Here is a 23,011-nt window from a genome sequence, read left to right on the forward strand (position 1 = left end):
ATATAACAACCATGTGTTATCTAAATAGTATTCTTATTTCATACCAAATAGAAGACAGTAACAGTTCATCCGGCCAACACAGAATAGAATGTACTCGCTGAGCATCCTATCCTCTCTTGAGATAAGGAAATCCCTAATGCTATTTTTAATTGATCAATGGGGACGACCTCAAGGTTTGGATCGTCAAGTCTTGATTGCAAGATAGCTCAATGGTCGATGTGTTTTGCTGGGAGCACAAGGGGACTTACGTTTTGCAACAAGCTGGTCTGCTGCGATTCTCGAACTGGGAAATAAAAGGAAAAGAGAAGGGTTCAGGAAGCCTAAGGACAGTGATGATTACAGTTGATGCAGTGGGTAGACAGATTTCGATAAACCAGTTCTTGTTTTGCCAGAGACACCCTCACAACTAGACAAGAACGGTGCAAGCTCCAAGGGATGAAGGATTTTCAGACCGGAGACACTCGTTTTAGGCACCCAATTCTGGCTCAGCCTAAGACAAACACCTGTAGTTGAATTAAGCACAGTTTGGGTTCAGACTAACCATGCACGGTGACCTACGATCAGCAGACCCCCAATGGTATGAACCCAAAATGCATCAAATGCCCCTCTACACTTCACCATTAAAATCCCTGCACTCTACAATTAACTAGCTGAAAGAAACCATGCAAATAGAACGAAAACAAAGACAATAAACACCATATTCAATGTCCATATATTTGCTTCAGCTGCCATTACAACAATTTCTGCAGCATCTCTATGCTACTAAAATTTAACCTTCTACAATCTAGCCTATTCTAACTTCTAAAATCCCACAACAAAATTCTAACCTTTAACAAAAGAAAGGTCTCTGCCTTTTATAGATTTTACATGTCGAACCGGTGGTCAGGATTGACTGCATCCAAGGGTTGCAATCTGCCCTCTAGAAGCTAGCAGCTTTAACCCATGCCCACTCAATTTTCAGTTATCTACCCAGCCACCTTTTCAACTACCTATCACTATTTGGCTTCAATTTGGGTCTATCCGGTAGTTGAACATAACTGTCCACAATTGACCTGTTTCCCCTCTGTTTCAAAATATCTTGAGTGGGGCCCGCAGACAGTTTTACATTAAAACAATTTTAGTTTTTAAAACTGAATTTCTGGAATTTCTTCCAGTTGTGTATTTCTCGAGAATGCATACTTGCTGCATTCTGAAAGTACTTCGGTCTTTCGTCTCGGTGGTGGACTCCACTCCGCGGTTCAGGTAGTACACTTACCAATGCTTCGTTTTGCACTCTGTGGTGCGATCCTGCATTTCCTCTTCTTGGTGTCGATCGCGATCACGACTCCTTGACATTTCAGGCTTTCTCCTGGTTCCTCCCGACGATGCCTTCCTGCAAACAATCAATTTCATCTTTAATCAATCAATTTTAAAAATTAATTCAGTTAATTTAATAAACATTAAATTTATTTAATGACGTCGGGCTTAGTCTCGGTGAAGTTTGGGCTTGAGAAGCCCTTTGTGAGATGTATCTTTTAAATGTGTCTCACTTCTTTCATGAAGTTCGATCTGTCTTCTTGATTCGTTCTCCTTCTTAGACAAAATTCGGGCTATCTTAGGCAAAATGAGCGAACTTCCTGTTTAGACTTGTGCGATTTTAGGTTTGCTCGCATACATTTTTACCTTGATTTAAAAAAAACAAAAAACTCGGCATTTTCATTTAAAATAACTTATCTCTCACATCGACTTTAAAGCCAAAAATGAACAAGCTCACAAAATAGGGCGGACAATGTGAGATTCATTTCAAAAGTTCACCAAAAGCCTTCAAAAGCATTGAAAGTCTTTAAATCTCGCTTTCATAAGGGAAAATATGAGTTTCGGTTCAAAACTCAAAAATCGGCCTCCTAAGTCAAGAAAAGCGATTCATCACGACAATCTCACAAAACGCTTTAAGAGGCCGAATTTACTAGAATCACACAAAACTACTTCACATGTTGACAATTTGGAAATCTCACGAAAGGCGTTTAAATACCGAAAATTTGGAAAACTCTTGAAATGATTTGATACGCCAAAAGGGTGAAGAGCTTTCAAGTCAACTAAATAAGCCGAAAACCACTAAGGCTTAATAAAACACTCCAAACGCTAAAAGTAAGCTTCATTTCAAAAAGTGCACAAAACGGCTTTAATAGCCGAAGTTCACTAAACGTCACAAAAGCCTTGAAAAGGCTGAAAAAGAAGTCATCAAAATCGCGCAAAGTAACTTTAAAACGCGAAATTGTGAAAAGCTCTCGAAATGACTTAAAGTCCCGAAAAGTTCAAAGTCGTACTAAAAGACTTCTATAGTCGAATTCATCGAAAAAGCTCACAAAATGAGTCGATAAGCCGAAAATCATTAAATGCCGAAAATGAAGGTCACAAATCGGTTGAATGAGCCGAAATTCGCGAAGTATGAAAAACATACAAATTGATCTTCAAGCCGAAAAATTAAAAAAACTCACAAATTTATCTACTTTGCCGAGATTCATCTAATTTGTCAAAAAGGGGTAAGTCTCTAAAGTCGCACGAAATACCTTAAAAGGCCGAAAAATTAAAAAACTTGCAAATTCATTTAACTTGCCGAAGAACAAAAAAGAAAGTCTTCAAAACCTAAATTGCGCAAAGAGCACTCATTTCTCGAAAATCTTCAACGTCTCTAAATCGTGCGATGAACGTTTTAGCTCTGAAAAGCTTGAAAAACATTCTAATCACACAGTCTTCGTTAATCTCTGCAATTCGAATCAGTGAACCATCACAGCATTTGGCGACAAACCTCCAAGTTTCTCTCTCTATTGGGCAGAGAAACAAAATATGGATGGGGGGGGCGGGGGGGTCCCTGCGAAGAGGGGTGTGTGTGCAGAATGTACAACAGATAGTATGTTGAAGAGAAGTGTGCAGGGTAGAAGTTATGCAAGAAGAAGAGGGACTAGTAGGATATATGAGGGATAAGGAAAGAGAGGAAATAGAAAAGCGAGGGTAGAGCGGTGAGGGTGCTATGATATTGGAGAGGTGGAAAGTGGGAAGTGGGAGAAGGGTTATTATTGAGAAAGGAGTGAGATCTCTAACCAAAACACATGGAAGAAGGTGGTTTATATGTATATGGAGGGGAAGGGCTCAAGAAATTGAAATGGAAGAAGGAAGCCCTAATTCTAGATGTGAGTCACAAGAAAGAGGAGGAAGTGGAAGATGAGATTGTGTCTGTGTTAAAGGTTGAATTAGATGGAGAGAAGGATGGGTTGACTGAAGAACAGTAAGAGAGATGGTTTGTGGTTTAAAGGTGATGTTCTAATTGAAAGGGCGGTCTCCCCAAAATGTACCATAAATATGTGTTACCTTGTGTTCAAGTAATGTTACTTTAATTACTAGTATGCTATTCTACTTTGTAGTTTTCCTTTCCTTTTGAACATTACAATATAGTAATTGAATTCAGATCTCCAAAGTAAAGCAAGAGTTGAGATTGAATGAAGAAATTGGAAATGAGATGGGATAGGGTTAGAGAAGTGTGTTTTCCACATCTAAAGCTGATTCAAGTGACTAAGATTGGAGAATGCTGGAAGGTTAACTGGGAAGGATTCTAGACATCTGAAACCATGTAATTTAAATGGGAAGAAATGAGAAATCCATTTTATGATTGTATATTAAGTTTTAAGCTTGGAGAAGTCTCTTAAATAGAGTTAACTTGACATTATCAGGAAGGGGAAACAGACAGAGTTACAAAATCCCTGAATTAGGGGATCAAAGAACAACAAGAAAGGACAGAATCAATTGCACTCATGTTCTGACCAAGTATAATGCAAGTGAACCTACTAGAATCTTGGGCAAAACTGCTTCAGTGCTGGAGGCAACATTCCTACTGAAGCTTTTTCATTATGAACTTTGTGTGTGTGTGTGTGTGTGGTGTAAGTTTCCTAATAAATGACATCTCAAAACTTTTGTCGAGCATTAAAATCTTCTTTGCTTGTGTTGGTGTAAATAATTATTCATCTTGGATATTATTACACTTAAGTTTACTTAGAAAATGCATTTCATAGTAGTTTGGGTATGAGACACTTGGGTGTTTGTGCCACATTGGGATAGTGTGTGTAAGAGAATTCCCACCTTTTATGGTGTTGATCTTGTTGTTACACTCCACCTTTGGTGGGTGATCCGCCTCATGTGGAATATTATATTGTTTCTCCTACCTACCCACACCTATTTCCTACCTACCCTTGTTTCTTATTGAGCCACATGTCATGTTTGTGTGCTCACATATCTATATAGCCTTGCCTATATAAGCAGGTTCATATTCATTGTATGTAACGATTGATGATCCAGTTGATCAGTATTTTCATCTTGATAGAATACAATTTATTCCTATCATATATTTTATTTCTTATTTGTGCTTTCCATTGCCTCTAGATCTTGGCAAAATCTCACATGGTATTAGAGCCATTAGAGTGTCATTGGTTTGCTAATTAAGAGAAATTTGATGTTATTTGGGGTTTGCATTTTGGAGTTTTCTATTGCAGGTTATTATTGAAGCTTGATAAGTCAAATCTGAGGTCACCATTGGATTTAGGAGGTCCAAGAAAGTCAGTTTTGCCTTTTGTTTCATCCAAATCGGACTTCGGAGGCCAAATTTAGAGTCATTTGAAGTTTGACGCTGCAGCAGAAATTTTCTAGAAATTATAATTTTGCAGGCATTTTTCAAATAGCGATATCTCACTCATCCGGACTCGTTTTTTCGAGCAATTTTTTTTTGTTTTGGGGTAGAATTTCATGATCTATATAGTGGTGCAGGAGTTTTCTGATTTTCGGATACGGGTTTTTCGAAAATCGCGAAATCCTGATTTTTACAACTTTTGGAGGCTTCGTTTGGGCTCATATGGACTCCTTTTCAGGTGCCGTTTTTTTTTTGAAAGTGCATATTTTTTCATCTACTTTCATAATCCGCCATCTGTTTGCAGTGATTTTAAGTAGAAATTGTACTTTCAGTATTTGACCATTTTTGGCATATTTGGTACTTGCATTTTGCTTGGATCTCAGTTTAGATCACTAGCAGTATTTGTTGAAGTCTCTTAGATCTCATTTTGAGAAGTTGTAAATTGAAATCAGAAGTCCACTTTGCCTTGTTTTGCAAGTGGCCCATTGTATACGCACTAAGTATAAAGTGCCAAAATCACTTTTTTTTGGGGGGGTTTTTTATTGATTGAGTATTTTGGGGGGTGTCTTGTGTGATTGTGCCTCTCTCTATCTTGTGTTTTTTCATTTTGGTGCTATGGGTTCTCCTAAATTTCCACTTTTAACTTCTCATAATTATGCATCATGGAAGATTAAGGCATGGAGTAAACTAATGGAAAAATGACTCATTCATTATGTAAATGAAACTATAACAGCACCACCTGATCCTAAGGCTGATCCTAATGCTCAAATTGAATGGCTTACTAAGAATGTTATGGCACTTGGAACTCTTAGAAAGTATGTATTAGATGACCTCATTTTTCACATTGATAAGTGTACAACAATTAAAGAGGCTTGGGATATTTTTAAGAAATTGTATGGTCAAGTTGATGAGATTAAGGGATACAAGCTTGATAGTGAACTCACAACTTTGGATCCCAAGGATTTTGATACAATCCAAGATTATGTCACAAAAGCAATTGAATTAAGAGAAAAGCTAAAGGATTGTGGAATTGACAAAACGGATGCTCAATTGGTTTATAACTTGTTGGACAAGCTTCCTTCAAAGTATGCAGCCTTTGTATCTAGCTTTCACACTCATAGGTTAGCTCAAGGTTCCACATACACTTCTCTCTCATTTGATTCATTCACGGAGATGTTGATACTTGAGCAATCTAAGTTGACCACGATGGGGATTCTCAAATCTACAAAGTCACAAGCTTTGGTGGCTAATAACGGGAATCAAGGCAATCAAGGAAAATGCAAGAATCAAAAGCAACTTAAGTCAAAACCACAACAAGATGGAGCACAATCTTCCTCTCCACAACAAGGTGATTCACCATTCTCACGTAAGAGGAAATCATATAAGGACAATCTTTTTTGTGGATATTGCAAGAAGTCAGGACATGATGAACACCATTGTTATAAGAAGGATATTGATGAGTTGAAGAATAGAATCAACCTACCTTCTAAAATGTCTACATTAGCTTCTTCTTCCAAGGATAAAAGAAACGATCACTCTTTTGGGACAGATAAAGGAAAGGGACAAGCTCTTTGTGCTACTACAAGTCATGATTCAGGGAGATGGCTTCTAGATTCAGGAGCTTCTCATCATATGGCATCTTCGCAGTCTATGTTTTCTACATTTGAGCCTTGCCACATGCCACAGATTTTGATGGGCAATCATAAATACATGGATGTGATTGGGAAAGGATCTATTGCCATTGGGGATAACTCCTTCAATGATGTGTTGTGTGTATCCCACTTGACAAATAATCTTCTTTCCATCTATCAAATCACACATGGGGCAACTAGGAAAACTGTGGAGTTCACACCTGATTCAGTTATCATTAGAGACTTGGAGAGTGGAGCTATCATTGCGACTGGGGTGGTTGATCATGCATCTGGGTTGTACTCTTTTTCAGATTTTGGTCCTATTGATGAGGTTGATTCTTCCTATTTTGATGATTCAGATTTTGAGGAGAACTTTGGGCATTTGAACCTGGGGATTCTCACATGTGACCCCGTTCTTGAGCCTTGCATTTCATCTCCTTCTATTGATATCACACCACCTATTGCACCTGATGATGCAACTAGTGTGACAGTTTTGCCTTCTTATGATTCAGTGTAGCAGGATATTTCATGTCTTCCAGCTTCAGTTGATTGGGATGCCTACGTGACAGACATTGCAGGTTTGTTTGTGGACTCCTATATTGCAGATTTGTGAGACACCATTGATGACATTCATCTTCTCTTTGATGACGATGATCCTTCTTTGATTGTTGCAAGGGATAACTCTGACCCTCTTGTGCATTCTCTACATGATCAATCTTTAGAGGTTGACATGGTTGTGGATACTTTTGTACAACACTTGGAAGAGGTCTCTTTATTTTTTGAGGAGACATATGAGTCTTTGGATATTGTTCTACATTCATCTCCACTAGATCTTGGAGTGCCTTTTTTAGCAGTGTGGCACAGTTTACCACCTTTGGAGGGGGTACCTTTCAGCATCGACATGGGGACACTTGAGCAGTTTTCAGAGATTCCTTTCATCATGAGTATTTTTCCTTCATCTTCCCTTCATGGTTGGGGAGACTTCATGGATACACCTTTGGTTTTGTTTCTTCCTAAGGGGAGGAATGTTGTTCGACGTTCATGGAGCAGTTTCTTCATTCATCTTCGAGCTTCTATCATTGGTGCAAATTCCACATTGAGGAGGGGCTTCCTAGTCTCCCTTCTTCTTGTCTCATATGAGGGGGACTTTTTCCTCACATGGGGTTTTGTCCTTCACATACTTCTATGAGAGTTCTTTGTATCTAGTTTTCATCTCTCTTTTGGGGGAGGGTTTTTTCCCATTGGGTTTTTCTCTCTTTCCTCGTTTTGTGAGAGATCTCCTTGCATTGGTTTACATGCATTTGCATTTGTACATGGGTACCTAACATGGCCTAGTAGCCGGGACCCATCTTGCATTGCTTAGTTGCATTGTAGACTTAAGTGCATTCCCCTAAGTTGCACTTAAGGGGGGGTGTTGGTGTAAATAATTATTCATCTTGGATATTATTACACTTACTTAAGTTTACTTAGGAAATGCATTTCATAGTAGTTTGGGTATGAGACACTTGGGTGTTTGTGCCACATTGGGATAGTGTGTGTAGGAGAATTTCCACCTTTTATGGTGTTGATCTTTGTTGTTACACTCCACCTTCGGTGGGTGATCCACCTCATGTGGAATATTATATTGTTTCTCCTACCTACCCACACCTATTTCCTACCTACCCTTGTTTCTTATTGAGCAACATGTCATGTTTGTGTGCTCACATATCTATATAGCCTTGCCTATAGAAGCAGACTCATATTCATTGTATGTAACGATTGATGATCCAGTTGATCAGTATTTTCATCTTGATAGAATACAGTTTATTCCTATCATATATTTTGTCTCTCTTATTTGTGCTTTCCATTGCCTCTAGATCTTGGCAAAATCTCACAGTTTGTGTTGGATGCAGTTTAAGTGCATATACAATGTATTGGCCTATATAATAACCTTCTAGAGATTGTGTTTAAGTTTGTCTTCCAGAAGTCTGTTGACTGCAGTTAATTGGAAAGGTAAAACATTAAGGCAAATTGAGAAAAATAATTATCATATGCTGCCTTGCTCATTGTTTATATTTATTTTCAGAGTACAAGTTGAGGGCTTCTCTGGTTTAGAGGACAGATGAGGGCTTCTTTAGTGTAGAGGATAGATTGAGGGCTTATCTAATGTATAAATCTATAAAAAGAACTACACATAGAAAATGTGTTACTTATTAGCAATTTGTATTCATTGTTTATTTTTCAGATTTTAAAATTTTTTTTTTTTGCAATAACTAGTAATTATCCTAATGGTATGTTTAATGTGCTTTAGGAGACACTCTGGGTTCTTTTTTATATGTTCCATGTGAAGTAATGAAGCAGCGCATGCAAGTGCAAGGCACAAAAGGATCATGGTGTTCAATGATATCCAAAGATAAGGCCTCTTCATTGAGCTCTAGTGCTAACATGTATGAATACTATTCTGGAATATTTCAGGCTGGAACCTCTATCTGGAAACACGAAGGATTAAGAGGCTTATATGAAGGGTATGTGTATACCCCTGCATTGCTTGTCTTTCTTTCATACATTCATTTGTTTTTTCCTTATAGCATTTGTGGATTGGTATACATATATTTTGCTGTATGTATGTATGATTCTCAATTTGGGATGAAAAGAATATTAGCTCTGTTTCTTGAGATACTTGTTCCAAGAGGCGGTATGCATTCTGGTTTCTCTGCTTGATATTACAATTGTTCAGGATATTGCTCGTGCTTTGTGTTCGTTGAGCTAGTAGGGTACCTTAGATTAATTCTTCAATGTGCATTCTCTTTTATATTAGTCATAATAAACCAATATATAATATGAACATTTATTTTTGATAATACAAATATACATGCCATAAAATACCTTAACAGTAACCAGAATCTCTCTTTACAAATTATTTATTTTCTCAACATATTTTTTGTTCTAAATTTTCACAATTAAAATCTTCTTTCAAATCAACTATCCTCCTATAGATTCTTGTTAACATAAAATTTAATTCTTCAAAGTTATCAAATTTTAAGCTAGCGTTTGATATTTCACATTGATATTTTATACCCTTGGTTTATAATGGCCAGACTGTTAATTTATATCAGATTTGAATGCAATGCTTTAATTTTAATAATCACTGTTAATTCTGCATTATGTTTGATTCTTATTGATTATGATCTCTGATGTGAACAGGTATGAATCTGAAAACAGCACTGTGTATTGATATACGCAAAGTTCTGAAGCATAACACGGGTTATAATTTCCGATCCGGTTGTATGATATTTTTCGATTTCTATATCATTGTTCCCGGCAGCCTCCCTCCATATATAGGAAGGGAAAGAGGCATGCCTTCGTAGAGGTATGCCTCTACGTGGAACGAGTTCCACGTAAAAACATGTTTTCTACGGAGACATGTCTCCACCGATCCGTGGAGGCTAATACAATTTGACTTCGATGCTTGCATTATGTAACAAGTCGATTAATATAACGACTAATGGGTATAATATAAATGTTTAATAATCAACTTTTATATATTGTTATATATATATATATATTAATAATGTAAGTCTCATACATTATTTTATATATATATATATATATATATATATATATATATATATGTATATAATATACATAATATATATATATATATTAAATCCAGTCAACAATTACATTTTATTTGATGGCAAAACATATAAGTTAATTTATGGTAATTTGTAAGGATAGAGCAAACATCAAATGCTTAAGGCCAATAGGCCAATTAAGCATTTGATTTCGACAACCAGAATTATCTGACCGAAGCTACACATAATTAACACTCCCTCTTAGCTAGGGAGGATTAATTCTATCCCAACAAGAGAGAACAATTGATATCACCTTCTCGTGATATCAGAGAATCATGACATAACCACAAATATCACGTCTCATGATATTTGTCATGGTTCTCAAAAATATCCAAAGTCTATGATATGTGCATTGGTATCAAGTCGCATGATACCTATCATAGGGATACAAATCATGGCATATCCATGAATATTACGTCTCATAATATTCACCATGATCATCTCAATCATTATGGCTTCTCAAGATATCAAGTCTCATGATATCTATCATAATGCCTATAGAGATGCAAACTATCATGATGAAGTCACAGATATCAAGTCTCATGATATCTTTTCATGATAGTGTGGTTAGACTACTGTGAAGTCGTCACTTCATAGTATCAACCATAAATAAGTTAAACTTTTGAAAAATCGTCATTTTTCAAAGTTACACAAAGATCAAATAGTCATGGAGTCTCACACATGACAAAACAAAAAATATAGTACAACAGATCAAAGTAAAAATAGATTACATTCTCAATTTAACTTACATTTTCAACCATGCCAAGTTTCTTACGAAAGTACTCAACCTTTGCTTTAGACAAAGGTTTGGTGAGAATGTCTACAATCTGTTCTCCTCTACTCACATATTTTAGCTGGATTACATTCCTTTCAATCATGTCTCTAACATAGTGGTAAGGTATCTCAATATGTTTAGATCTATCATGAAACACGGGATTAACAAAGAGTTTTATACAACTCTGGTTGTCACAATGAATAAGAGTAGGATTCAGTGGTTGACCAAATAAACTCACAAGGAGTTTCCTTAACCATACTACTTCTCTTGTTCCCATGGAAGCTGCAATATAATCGACTTCTGTAGAACTTTGAGCCATTGAGGAATTCTTCCTACTTATCCAGGATATCATAGCTGATCCTAGACTGAAACAACACCCTGATGTGCTTTTCCTGTCCACCACACTTCTAGTACAATATCCCAAACATCATTCTTAATGATAGACTGATATTCTTCAATCATGGCATCCTTCCATACTTGTCTTTCTAGGGCCTCTTTTACGCTAGATGGTTCTGAGTTTATAATTTCACTCATCAAGGCAACATAGCTAGAAAACCTATGAGGTCTTTTGCTTTCCTTGAATGTTCCTTGAGGTGCTGCATAGTCCTTTGCTTCTTGTATCATTTTTCTGGCCCAAAGAGGCCTTTTACAATTCTCAGGAGGGTTATTATTTGGAGGATCCGTGTTATCATATTGTTCTTCATTGTTTATTATTTCTGGAGTCTCCCTCTGAGTCTCAGGGGCCGGATCCTCTTCCATATCTTGAGGAGAATCTAGGTCTTCTAAATCTTGAGAGCTCCTAGATTTCATGAAGGCAATATCTTCTTCAAATATTACATCTCTGCTTAATTCAATTTGTTTTTGACCAGGTATATAGATCCTGTAGGCCTTGGAGGTTTCACTGTACCCTACGAAAATGCCTTTTCTGCCTGAGGGATCTAGTTTGGACCTCTTTTCTTTAGGTATATGGATATAGATAGGGCAACCAAAGATTCTTAGGTGACTTATATCAGACTTGACTCCAGAGAAGGCTTCTTCAAGGGTTTTGTCATCTAGGAGAGAGTGAGGGCTCATGTTTTGAATGTATACAACAGTGCGAGAGATTTTTGCCCCCCAAAAAAGGTGTCTAAGTTTTGATCATACATCATGGCTCTAGCAGCTTCTACAATAGTCCTATTTTTTCTTTCGGCTACCCCATTTTGTTGAGGATTGTAAGGAACGGTGTACTCCCTCTTAATCCCAACATTTTTACAAAAAGTTTTAAATATTTCTGAAGTGTATTCCCCCCCATTGTCTGTTCTTAAGATTTTGATTTTCTTACAAGATAGATTTTCTATTAGGGCTTTGAATTCCTTAAATCTTATAAGGATTTATTCTGACCCTTTACATTTTAGAAAATAGACCCATGTCTTCCTAGAATAATCATCTACAAAAATAATGTAATATAAAAATCCCCCGAAAGAGGGTACAAACATGGGTACACATAAATCAGAATGAACAATTTCTAATATATTTTTGGTTTTGCTATTGCTGGAGTGAAACATACCTTTTGTGTTCTTTCCAAGAGCACATCCTTTGCATGTACCTTCATGATTCTGTTTTAATTTAGGTAGTTCGATCACCATCCTTTCAATTGTGGGAAGAGCTCGGAAATGTAAGTGTCCTAACCTCCTGTGCCAAATTTCATTTGTGTCTGGAGATTCATGTAGCAAGGCTTGAGGGGGAGATGTGCATAGTTTATAGAGGCATCCATGCCTTACTCTAATTGTGTAGGCTTCCTTTATGGTTGAATTCTTTGGCCAGGCCAAGACTTTCCCCTCCATGAAAGTGATTCTATACCCTTTGTCTTCAAGTGCTGAGATGGAGACTAGATTTCTTCTTATCCCTAGTACATATAATACCCCTGTAAGTTGAAGAGAGATTCCTGATTTCAAATTTATGGTGCAGGTCCCAGTCCCTTTTACATGGTAGCTTGAATCATCCCCAATGGTTACTTCTTCATTTGAATTTTCTTTTAAGTCATCAAGATGCTCTTTGAATCCAACAATGTGTCAGGATGCTCCACTGTCAATCACCTAGGTATTAGGGTTGGTTGAAACTTGACTTGAAAGGGGCTGAGTAGAATACAAGTCTCTCTGAATTATTTTCTCCCCTTGATTTGCCAACTTCTGCAATGGAGGCTTGAGACTTTAGTCTGTTTGGGCATTTAATGGCATGGTGCCCATATTCATCACATTTAAAGCATTGGACCTTCGTCATATCCCTCTTTTGTGAGTGTTTTCCTTTATTTCCTTTAGGTTCTTTGTCCTTCTTTCCTTTGAAACTTCTTTTCTTTCCCTTTTTGTGTGAGGAAGAATTTAGAACATGAATGTCGTCATTTGAGGTGTTTTGATTATCCCCTCTTGCGATAAGCCTGGATTCCTCTTGGATACAATCGGTCTTCAATCTATCAAATTTAGGTAGTTCAACACGAGCACTGATTCCTTGTATGAATCCTTCCCATAATCCTGGTAGCCCATTTAATGCTAACAAGGTTAGCTCCATATTGTCTATGGTATGACCAATAGTGGAGAGCTGGTCTTGTAACTCCATAATTCTCATGAAATATGAAGTGATGGATTCACTTTTATGCATCTTTATGTGATGGAGTTTCTGCTTTAAGGATAGAGCCCTGCTGGTGTTGTTAATTTCATACATGTTTTCCAATGTTGAAAACATCTTATATGCTGTATCTAATTTGGAGATTATAGGCACTATGTGATCTTTTACTGCATCTACCAATATCTTCATAGTTTTATTATTGTTCTTAATCCATAATCTTTGCTCATCTTCATCTTCTGGCATGGTTGAATCTTTGCACGAGAGTCTCTAATTCTTGTTCTCTTAGGGTAATCATAATTCTGAATTTCCAAGAGATGAAATTGGATGCACCTTCAAGACGGTCCTCAAATCTGACCTCATTTGCCATTTGGAGATAAATGTGAGATAGGAAAGATTATATGTAATTTCTTTTATTTCTTTTATTGCTTTAATCCGATATGATCTTCCTTAGACTGGCTTTGATATCATGTTAATTTATATCAGATTTGAATGGAATGCTTTAATTTTAATAATCACTGTTAATTCTGCACTATGTTTGATTCTTATTGATTATGATCTCTGATGTGAACAGGTATGAATCTGAAAACAGCACTGTGTATTGATATACACAAAGTTCTGAAGCAAAACATGGGTTATAATTTCCGATCCGGTTGTATGATATTTTTCAATTTCTATATCATTGTTCCCGGCAGCCTCCCTCCATATATAGGAAGGGAAAGAGGCATGCCTTCATAGAGGCATGCCTCTACGTGAAATGAGTTTCATGTAGAGACATGTTTCTACGGAGACATGTCTCCACCGATCCGTGGAGGCTAATACAATTTGACTTCGATGCTTGCATTATGTAACAAGTCGATTAATATATCGACTAATGGGTATAATATATATGTTTAATAATCAACTTTTATATATTATTATATATATATATATATTAATAATGTAAGTCTCATACATTATTTTATATATATATATATGTATATAATATATATATATATATTAAATCCAATCAACAATTACATTTAATTTGATGGAAAAACATATAAGTCAATTTATGATAATTTGTAAGGATAGAGAAAACATTAAATGCTAAGGCCAATAGGCCAATTAAGCATTTGATTTTGACAACCAGAATTATCTGACCGAAGCTACACATCATTAACACAGACTTTGTGGAGAAGAAGAACATAGATGTTAAATGGGACCAAACTTACATTTGATAACAAAGAAACTGAATTTTCCTTACATAGGAAACAAGCCTATCCCTTTAAAGGTTGACACCCAAAGCAACCTGGAACAAAACTGAGCACATTTTGTTGCTGAACTGGAATTGTTGTACCAACATTTGAAAAAATGAATAAAGCATTGAAGTTTGGTGTTCTACCAATTGTCTTCTCATGTTTTCATGGTTCCTTTCTTCAATATTAGTTAAGTTCAGCGATTTTAATGGTGAAGTGTGATGATATTTGATGGATTTCCGGTTCATACCATTGGGAATTTGCTAATTGTAAGTTTTTGTGTATAGTTAGTCTGAACCTAATTATGATCTTAGTTCAATTGTGAATATTTAGTTGAGTTGCACTAGTATTGGGTACTTGAATGCATGTTTATTATTTGAAAATGTTTAATTTACTTTGAAGATTGCACTTTTTTTGCAGTGCTTTGAGTTGCCTTTGGTTAAACATAAATTAGTTTGTGCGGATTATGTCTATCTGCAGCATTGGCCATTGCTATCATTGTCCCTAGGTATTAGTTTAGATTCTTTGAATCCTATCTTTTGACTTTATCTTAACTAGTCTAAGAAGAAAGCATCATTCATATTGCCATGTCAGATGTTAACTAGCTTGTTAGATGCGTAAGACCCCTCGTGACTATCAACAAAACATATCGATCACTGAGTTATCCTAAGTACATTCAAGACCTAGCATTCAAAAGCTTGAGGTTGTTCTGTTTTATCAATTTAGATAACGTATGAGATTTCCTTATTCAAGAGGATATAATATATCCAGTATATTTTATTCTACGTTGACAAAATTGCAAACTTCCTCATCAACAAATTGGATGGAAGAAAGCGTACTACATCAAAGAGTTTAACCCAACTTGGGAACATGGGGAAAAAACATATTTAAGAGCAGCTATTAAAAGAAAAGCATTAATTGCATAGTTGAGGACCGGATTGCATTATCTTAGATGTGAGATTGGGAGATGGACTATACCCTAGGAAGTTTGGGAAGAGAGAACTTGCGTTTTTTTTTGCAATAAGGGGTGATGGAGACAAAATGACACTTTATCATAGAATGCACAACTTATGAAGTATTTTGTACCTAGTATGAAAACAACTTGAAAGTTAGCAGCCTTCATGAGCTATTTGAGGAGGTAAAGGTCATCAAGACAACTAGTTTCTTGGTCAAGGTCCATAGTAGGAGATATAACATCGAAAGAAGTTTAAAGATGACTTAAGGATGTGGTTCTGAGTCCCTTGGATTGCTTGTTATTGCGGATGCTATTAAAATCTTTCATTCGTTCATTGATGCCATTTTTTGGGTTCTCTAGTATTGCAGTTGACTCTGACCTACTTGGTGAGTGGTAGCCTTATTAAAGGGGTTATTTGATGTGGCCATTAAGCTTAGTTAGTCTTGAGGACACTTATGCAAATCTTGAAGTGATTTCTGGCTTCTCGTTTTTTCTCCAAGATTCTTGGAGAGAGCGTTTATTTATAAAAAAGTCACCTTGTTGGGCTCAATTCTTATTATTCATCACTGGTATCACTCGTGTGCAATCAGTTTTTGATTCCAATTCTTTTTGACAATCTCCATAACTTGGGTGTATTAATGGCTTTATTTTAATTATTTTACTAAGGTTGCTCAAATTTTATTAAAATATTTTAAAAGCGCCTTGATATAATAGCTTGTTGGAATGAGAATTGAAAATTTTAAATGTTGGACATTGGAAAAGTGACTTTTAGCGTTAGGAATTTATAAATAATAATTTAAATCCTTGCACCCATATTGGGTATGTCTAAGTGCGACTTCACTTGGGAGTATGCCTGTGTACATACCCAGGCGTTTGGACATGCCTAGGTACATACCCGAGCATACCTAGGCATACCCAAAGGCGCTAAGCAGCAAAAAATAACATAAACACACATTTTTTGATTTTTTTTTTGCATCCAAAAACTCTAAAATGTCCCTAAAAGCATCATTTCACCCAATACAAAGATCATTTTGCTCTTTTCACTCTATTTTCTCTTTTTCTCTAATTTTTTTTTGGGGGCATAGCCTCAAAACCCCTGCTTTCGGCATGCGGGAAACGAAAGTTCGTTTCTCCGTATCCCTTCTATCGTTGGGTCTTTCTCACATCTAACACCTTGTGGATTTTTTTTATTGCTGCCCCTCAAACCCATTAAGGTATCCACTCCCAACCCCCCAATAGTTAGCGGGATCTCTTGTCATATAAGAAATTTGATAAAAATGATGGGGTCTAGGAGTGGAGACCAAAATCAAGAATTTAGACAACTAAAATTATCACTATTAAATGTCAATTGATAAAGATAAATATTAAATATTTAACTATCGATTGGCATATAATATTTATCTTTATCACTACCATTTTGGATTTGGGATTGTATTTAGTTTTACAATTCTGTATATTTCTTTAAATTATATGTGTGTGTGTGTGTACCCAAACCCACGTACCCAAGGGCAAAAATTCTTGACCATACTTGTGCCCGTTGACACGTCCCTGCATATACTACCCAAGATTGGCTATTTACTCATGCCCAAGCAAAATCCTGTCCATGTCCAACAAGAATAGCTTTCAACATTAACAATATTACTCCAACTCACACCCAGCAAAGATCCATGACTTTGTAATGTCCCCTTTTTAGCGCAACATGATATGGGGTGTCGTTAGCCTATTCTGACATGGTCTCGAAGGCTAACAAGGACATTGGTGGGATCCTGAGGTGTTTTGGCCTAGGTGTTTTCAGTTTCAGGCCAATCGGTGCTGGTCTGACAGGGTTTCTAGACACTTACTATTTATAGTAAGTTAGTCCCCAAGCAGTGACTTGAAATTTTTAGTGTTGCCCTGGTTGGCATAATTATCAGTAAAAATGTTTGAAGGCGACAATGATTTAAAGAGATTATCAACAATGTTTTAATATTTAACGATAAAGTGTAAAGTTAAATTAAATATTTAACTTTATCGTTATATTATAAGGTTGGGAATATAAAGTAATGTTTAAAATATTAAAAGTTCCCTTTAATGTGTACATTGTGGGAAATAATATTTTATTCTAAAATGTATTATCCCACATTGAGGAAATGAAGTGTTTTGCATCCGGGAAGAAGATATAAATGGAGGTTGAGAGCTCTCTTTGGGGGTATGCTGGGATGAGATTAATGTTATGCTGTTGGATTTCGTAGAGATCTGATTATTGGGCTTGGAGGACGGAATCCCTCTTTGCTAGCATTCTCTTCGCTGTTGAAAGACACAGTCAGGAGGATTAATGGTGTTTTCATTCAGGAAACACATTGGGCTTCATCTGGTGCTCTCGCATGAAGTTTTTACAGGGGTTTGAAAGTGCAGATTTGAAGATAGTGATTTTGCTACAGTACCGCGTGAATAGTGTTTTTGCTACAGTACTGCGTGAATAGTGTTTTGCTACAGTACCGCGTGAATAGTGTTTTGCTACAGTGCCGCGTGAATAGTAAAAATGCTACAGTGCCGTGAATAGTGCAGCTATAGTGTGTGAACAGTGTTTCAGCAGGTTCTATACTTGTGGAGTTCAGGTTTGAATTTGTTTATTATCATATGGTCTGTAATGTTCTTCAGATCTGATTTGTATGCTTGAAGTTGGAATTAAATAAATACCATCAGCATTAATCTTCTTGTTTTTGGTATTTGATATGTCTGGTTGTTTTTATATTGAATAAACTTTGAAAGCTTTACAATAATATATCAGTTTATCCAATTTATCCTATTGCAAATCAAGAACCAAAAATATCCAATAGTCAGCTTGCAAGCCAACTGTTTGACAAAATTACACTAAGTAAAAGGGACATAAATTTAGTGCCGAACAGGGGGTGCCCATTACAGACTTGCAGTTGGAAGAAAGAAAAAGCTATTAAAATCAACTTAGAAATAATCCTCAAGTACTTGAAATTTGTCTCTTTAGGTAGATTTAAAAAATTTCATTGTTTTTCAATCGCTTAAACCAATGTGAGAAACTAGGATGATTTCTCTTACAACCAGCTAGGGGGGAATCTTTCACCATCGAAATTGATCTTCCAAGAGGGTTTTCGTCCTCTAGAGGTTGAGATGAACCACGTTCAATTACTAGAACCACAAAGGTCTTAAATTGAGAAATAGAATAAAATACATAATCTGTATCATACCAAATGAGCTCTCAAACCCCCTTTTTATAAGCTTTTTTGGAATTTTCCGGAAACTCCATTATAAAATTACTTTATTAATTAAATAAGCATCATAAATCCAAAAAGCGATTTATTTTATTTTTAAAACATTTCCAGCACTTAAAGTCACTTTTCAACATCGTATCATTTAAAACTTTTCACTCTTTCCAATGAGCTATAATACTAAGGTGCCCAATAAATTATTTTAATTAAAAATGACAACTTCAATAAAAATCATTAAATATATCTCAATATTACACCTTATCAGCAGAAATAGCTTAAATGCATTATTGGAATAAAAAATTGACTACGCAAGATTGATACTAATATAAAAGATGATAATCGGACCCGACCAGGTGAGCTACTAAAAATAGATGCTCCCTCCAAGAATCTTGGAGAACACACTGGAAGCTAGGAATAACATCTGAAATTGTCAAATAACTTTACTAAGCCATTTGAGCTCATTGGTAACATCAAATAATCCCTCGGATCTAACTAAAACAAACCAAGAAGGTCAGTGCCAATTACATTGCAAGAGAACCCAAAAAAGGGGACATTACATAGTTTGTGTAGTAGGGAGGATGTGTGGTTGTGTTGTTGGATTTTCTCTAGGATTGAAGAGTGTTGATCTTTTGTTGCTTTATGTTGCGACTTAAAACTAGCAGCACATTTATGTCTTTGTGGCAGGTTTCTAGAGCAATGAGATGCTACCTGAAGAGCATGTCATACAGGCCTCTAGGGAACATATGCTTCTTAGTGGTGTTAAATTTGCACATCATTCTACAATGTTTACTTCTTCCACATCTAGATGATTAAAATCATACAGTCCTCTCTATATAGCTGCTGTGAGGAACATCCCCCTTGTCAAAGCGGACTCTTGAATGGAGTTGGTAGTGAAAGAATTGGTTGTTTGCTTCATATTATATTTGGCATTAACCAGGTCAAAATTATAGTGTAAAAGATTGATTCCGCAGCTGTGGATTTGTCATTCAAGTGTAGATTTGGTTACTGCTTCTATTTTGAAGTCTTTTCACTTGTAATTGAGTTTTTTTACTTTTGGGTTAATTTTGGCCCAATTTTACTTTTATGTTTTATATGTTAATGTTGAATAGTGAGTTTTGAGGTTTTTTGTTTTGTTTTGTTTTTGTTTTATTTTGGATGTATGATTGAGAGGCTTGGTGCTAAGGTGCCAAATCTTCAAAGGATTTCTATGAGTTTTGAGCCAATTGTACATTTCTTTTCAGTGTGAGTATGGTTGGAATATATTTGGAGTGTGAGCATGGCTGGAATAGATTTGAACACATACACTCCAAGAATTGTGATAGATTGATGGTGCAAAGGTTGAATGATCTTGTTTATGTTCATTATAGTTTGTGCTTATGTCACAAGCAAATTGTGGGCTTAAATTTATCTACCATTACATTAGAGGAGATTGATCTACTATCCGATTGGATCACCAAGGCTGATAATCCTATGTTTACTGAGGATGATCATGCATGGTTTGATCAGGTCAAACTATTGACAGAGGGAATAACAATGGTAGAGGAGAGACATGCGCAAATGCCTTGGATGTTGTTGAAACATATGTAGGTATTATGGCTGCAACAATATTGATGATACTCACCATAGAGCTAGTGATATTGGGATGAGTGATACATGCCCCTCTCTAGCACAGGTCATGACTTAATGTTGTGATTTTTGTTTTTGATGCCATAGATACCATAATCCATGAGTTTTGTAAGATTTGCAGATATTTATATATTTAATTTCCTTTAGCTCAAATCTGCTTTTGTATTCATTTGTTTGATGTATACTTGTGTATGTGATCAAAGTAGCTTCTAATTGATTAATTTTTTATGTTGTTAAAGTTGATGTATAAAATGCATGCTTCCTTACATAATCACTATATACCATGTTTTATAAAAATAATCGAGAATGTGCCAAGTTTGCGTTTAGTAATTGTGTTATATTCAGCAACAAGAAAAGTGCATTATCCACTTAATTGACAACACACCAAAGTGTGTAGCTGTTATCATACAAGAACATGAAGCGCCACCTTATCCCAGTCCAAAGTGGCATGCATCCCAAACTGTAAGTTTCATAGCAACAAACACTCACAGCTCATAACAGTTGGTATTTATATATAGGCCTCCAGTCGGGAAAGCAGTGTTCAACTAGTAGCCCTAAGACACTGTCGATGCATGAGACAATCCCACTAAGGTGTAATATCCCCTACATTTTTAAACAATACACCAGACATTTGCTATTCATTTCAAGACTGTCATTAACAATTAAGAGGTTTACATCTTGCTGATTCGAGTTTCAGCATACAAAATATTAACAGATATACAATCTGACCTTCTCAAGCTCAATCAATTGCTTGGTGACAACAATCATTCATCCAAACTCCAATGCCAAGTCTCCTGTTGATTTCTGAGTCTTCAATGTTGTTGCCCAATACTCTAATCAGCTGCTATATGACCTGCACCTTTATCATTTCTGCTCCAAGTCTTATGCCAACCAGCTAAAAGTGTTTCAAATAACAAAGGGTCTTCTCAATGAGGTGTGCCAGCTATATTCCTTCCAACCTGCCAAACGATTCCCACAACTTTCTCAATCAGCTTCCACTCCAAGTCTCCCCTTTGGGACTATTGGTGATCAACAAACAAGACCTTTAGCTCCACATCCACATCCACATCCCAAAGTGCCACGACTTGCTGCTATAATGATTGGCGACCAGCCATGAAGGATATAGCACCAGCAATATGTTAACTCCAACCCACCATATGAATTGCCTCACAACTTACAACTGCTACGTCCTCTTCAATCTCTCACACGAGCCTTAGAGTGAATCAGTGACTACCTTGGAGGCTTCCAAAACACACGACTTCCCTTCAAAATGCAATGCCTGGCTGATATTATGTTTGGCGTCCAGCTAATCTACTCACCAAACTCCTTGATAATTTATCTCCCAACAATGTATAGCTCCCTCATTGATTGATAAGGCCTCACAATCTTTCTTGCAAATATCCAAAATATTTTGACTTGCCTGCAAATCTCTTAAATTTGTATTTGTATACAAATCCCACATATTTATCAATGAAATCTTCCCTAAAGAATAAGTTCCCAAAATCTGTGAAAATGATATATCATTTAGCACAACCAAAAATTTGAACTCCAATCCAATAGATGCGCCTATGAATCCTATGTGAATCCACCAAGATTGGCTGAAATGGGTTTTCATCCAATCAACCAAGAAAGAACCAAACGGTTTTCGTCCTAGGGTTTGCTGAACTGAAAGCACAAGCTTTCAAAGCTCTCCAAGAAAATAACAAGCTAGGATGTCTGGTTTGTTGCCTCTAGACCCTGGTTCCGGTCCGATTCGACTTGGGTCTTGGTCCAGGGTGGGTTCGCCTGTGGGCCCGGACAGGGTTCGTGACCTTAGGGCCTGGTTCGAATTGGTCGGACCAGGTTCAAACCTGGGCAGACCAAGACGAATTTCGGCGGACCACGGGCGAACCAAGCGGAAAAGTCCACCAAAAAAGTGTTTTTTTTGCAAATTTAATAGTTTTTTGATATCCACAACCCTAAAAAGTGTTTTTATAATAACTTATGTTGGGTTTAATGTCTCATTTGGTGTGCAAATAGATTGTTTTCTCTTGAGCTGGAGCAAATAGGTGATTGAACAAAAGTTTGGTTCAACAAGAGGGAGTTGGAAGATCAATTGTGAAGCTTGATCAAGTGTTTGTGCTTCATTCCTACTCCTTTGCAAGTTTCTATTGGGTGAAAGAGGTAAGTCTTTTTTCATTTTATTTTGTTTTTGTTTAATTTTTTTAATTTTTTTCATTTCTCTTTGATTCACAATTGTCCAAAACTAAAAGATCTACCTATTTTTCTTTTCATTCTCTTATTTTTATAATGAATGTGTATAAAATTTCTTTCCATAGGAATACAATGGCATCTACCTCTTCCTCCATAGGCAATGCCAGTAATGAACAACCACCAAATTCCGATTCTCCTTTGTGGAAGTATGTTGATATCATAAGACCCCTTTCCCAGGAGGTGGGGGATTCTGTTGGAAATGTTAGGGTTGTGATAAAGAAAGGAATAGTTCATATTTTAGGGTGCTAGGCCATTTGTGTGGAATACCTAGTAGATGAGTCAAGAAATGCCCTAGAAAAAAAAAATGCTCCTATACCAAATGAGATAGTATTAAAATATATCACAGAGCATGAAGAGGCAGAAGAGAGAGAAGCACGTAGACAAAACATGGCCATTAAAAAAAAATCAAAGGAAATGCTGGTCCCATCTTCAAATATTGT

At 36.4% G+C, this 23,011-nt stretch overlaps 1 protein-coding gene across 1 annotated transcript in view; it reads left to right on the top strand.

Moving 5' to 3' along the window:
• LOC131063384 (uncharacterized) overlaps positions 1-23,011 on the top strand; it is a 150,193-nt gene that overhangs the window by 121,830 nt on the left and 5,352 nt on the right. The window contains exon 5 of the mRNA XM_057997186.2: positions 8,579-8,792. Coding sequence (XP_057853169.1) covers positions 8,579-8,792 — 214 coding nt within the window. The remainder of the gene's footprint in view (positions 1-8,578; positions 8,793-23,011) is intronic.

The sequence above is a fragment of the Cryptomeria japonica genome, chromosome 10 (assembly GCF_030272615.1).
Source record: "Cryptomeria japonica chromosome 10, Sugi_1.0, whole genome shotgun sequence".
Classification (NCBI taxonomy): Eukaryota; Viridiplantae; Streptophyta; class Pinopsida; order Cupressales; family Cupressaceae; genus Cryptomeria; species Cryptomeria japonica.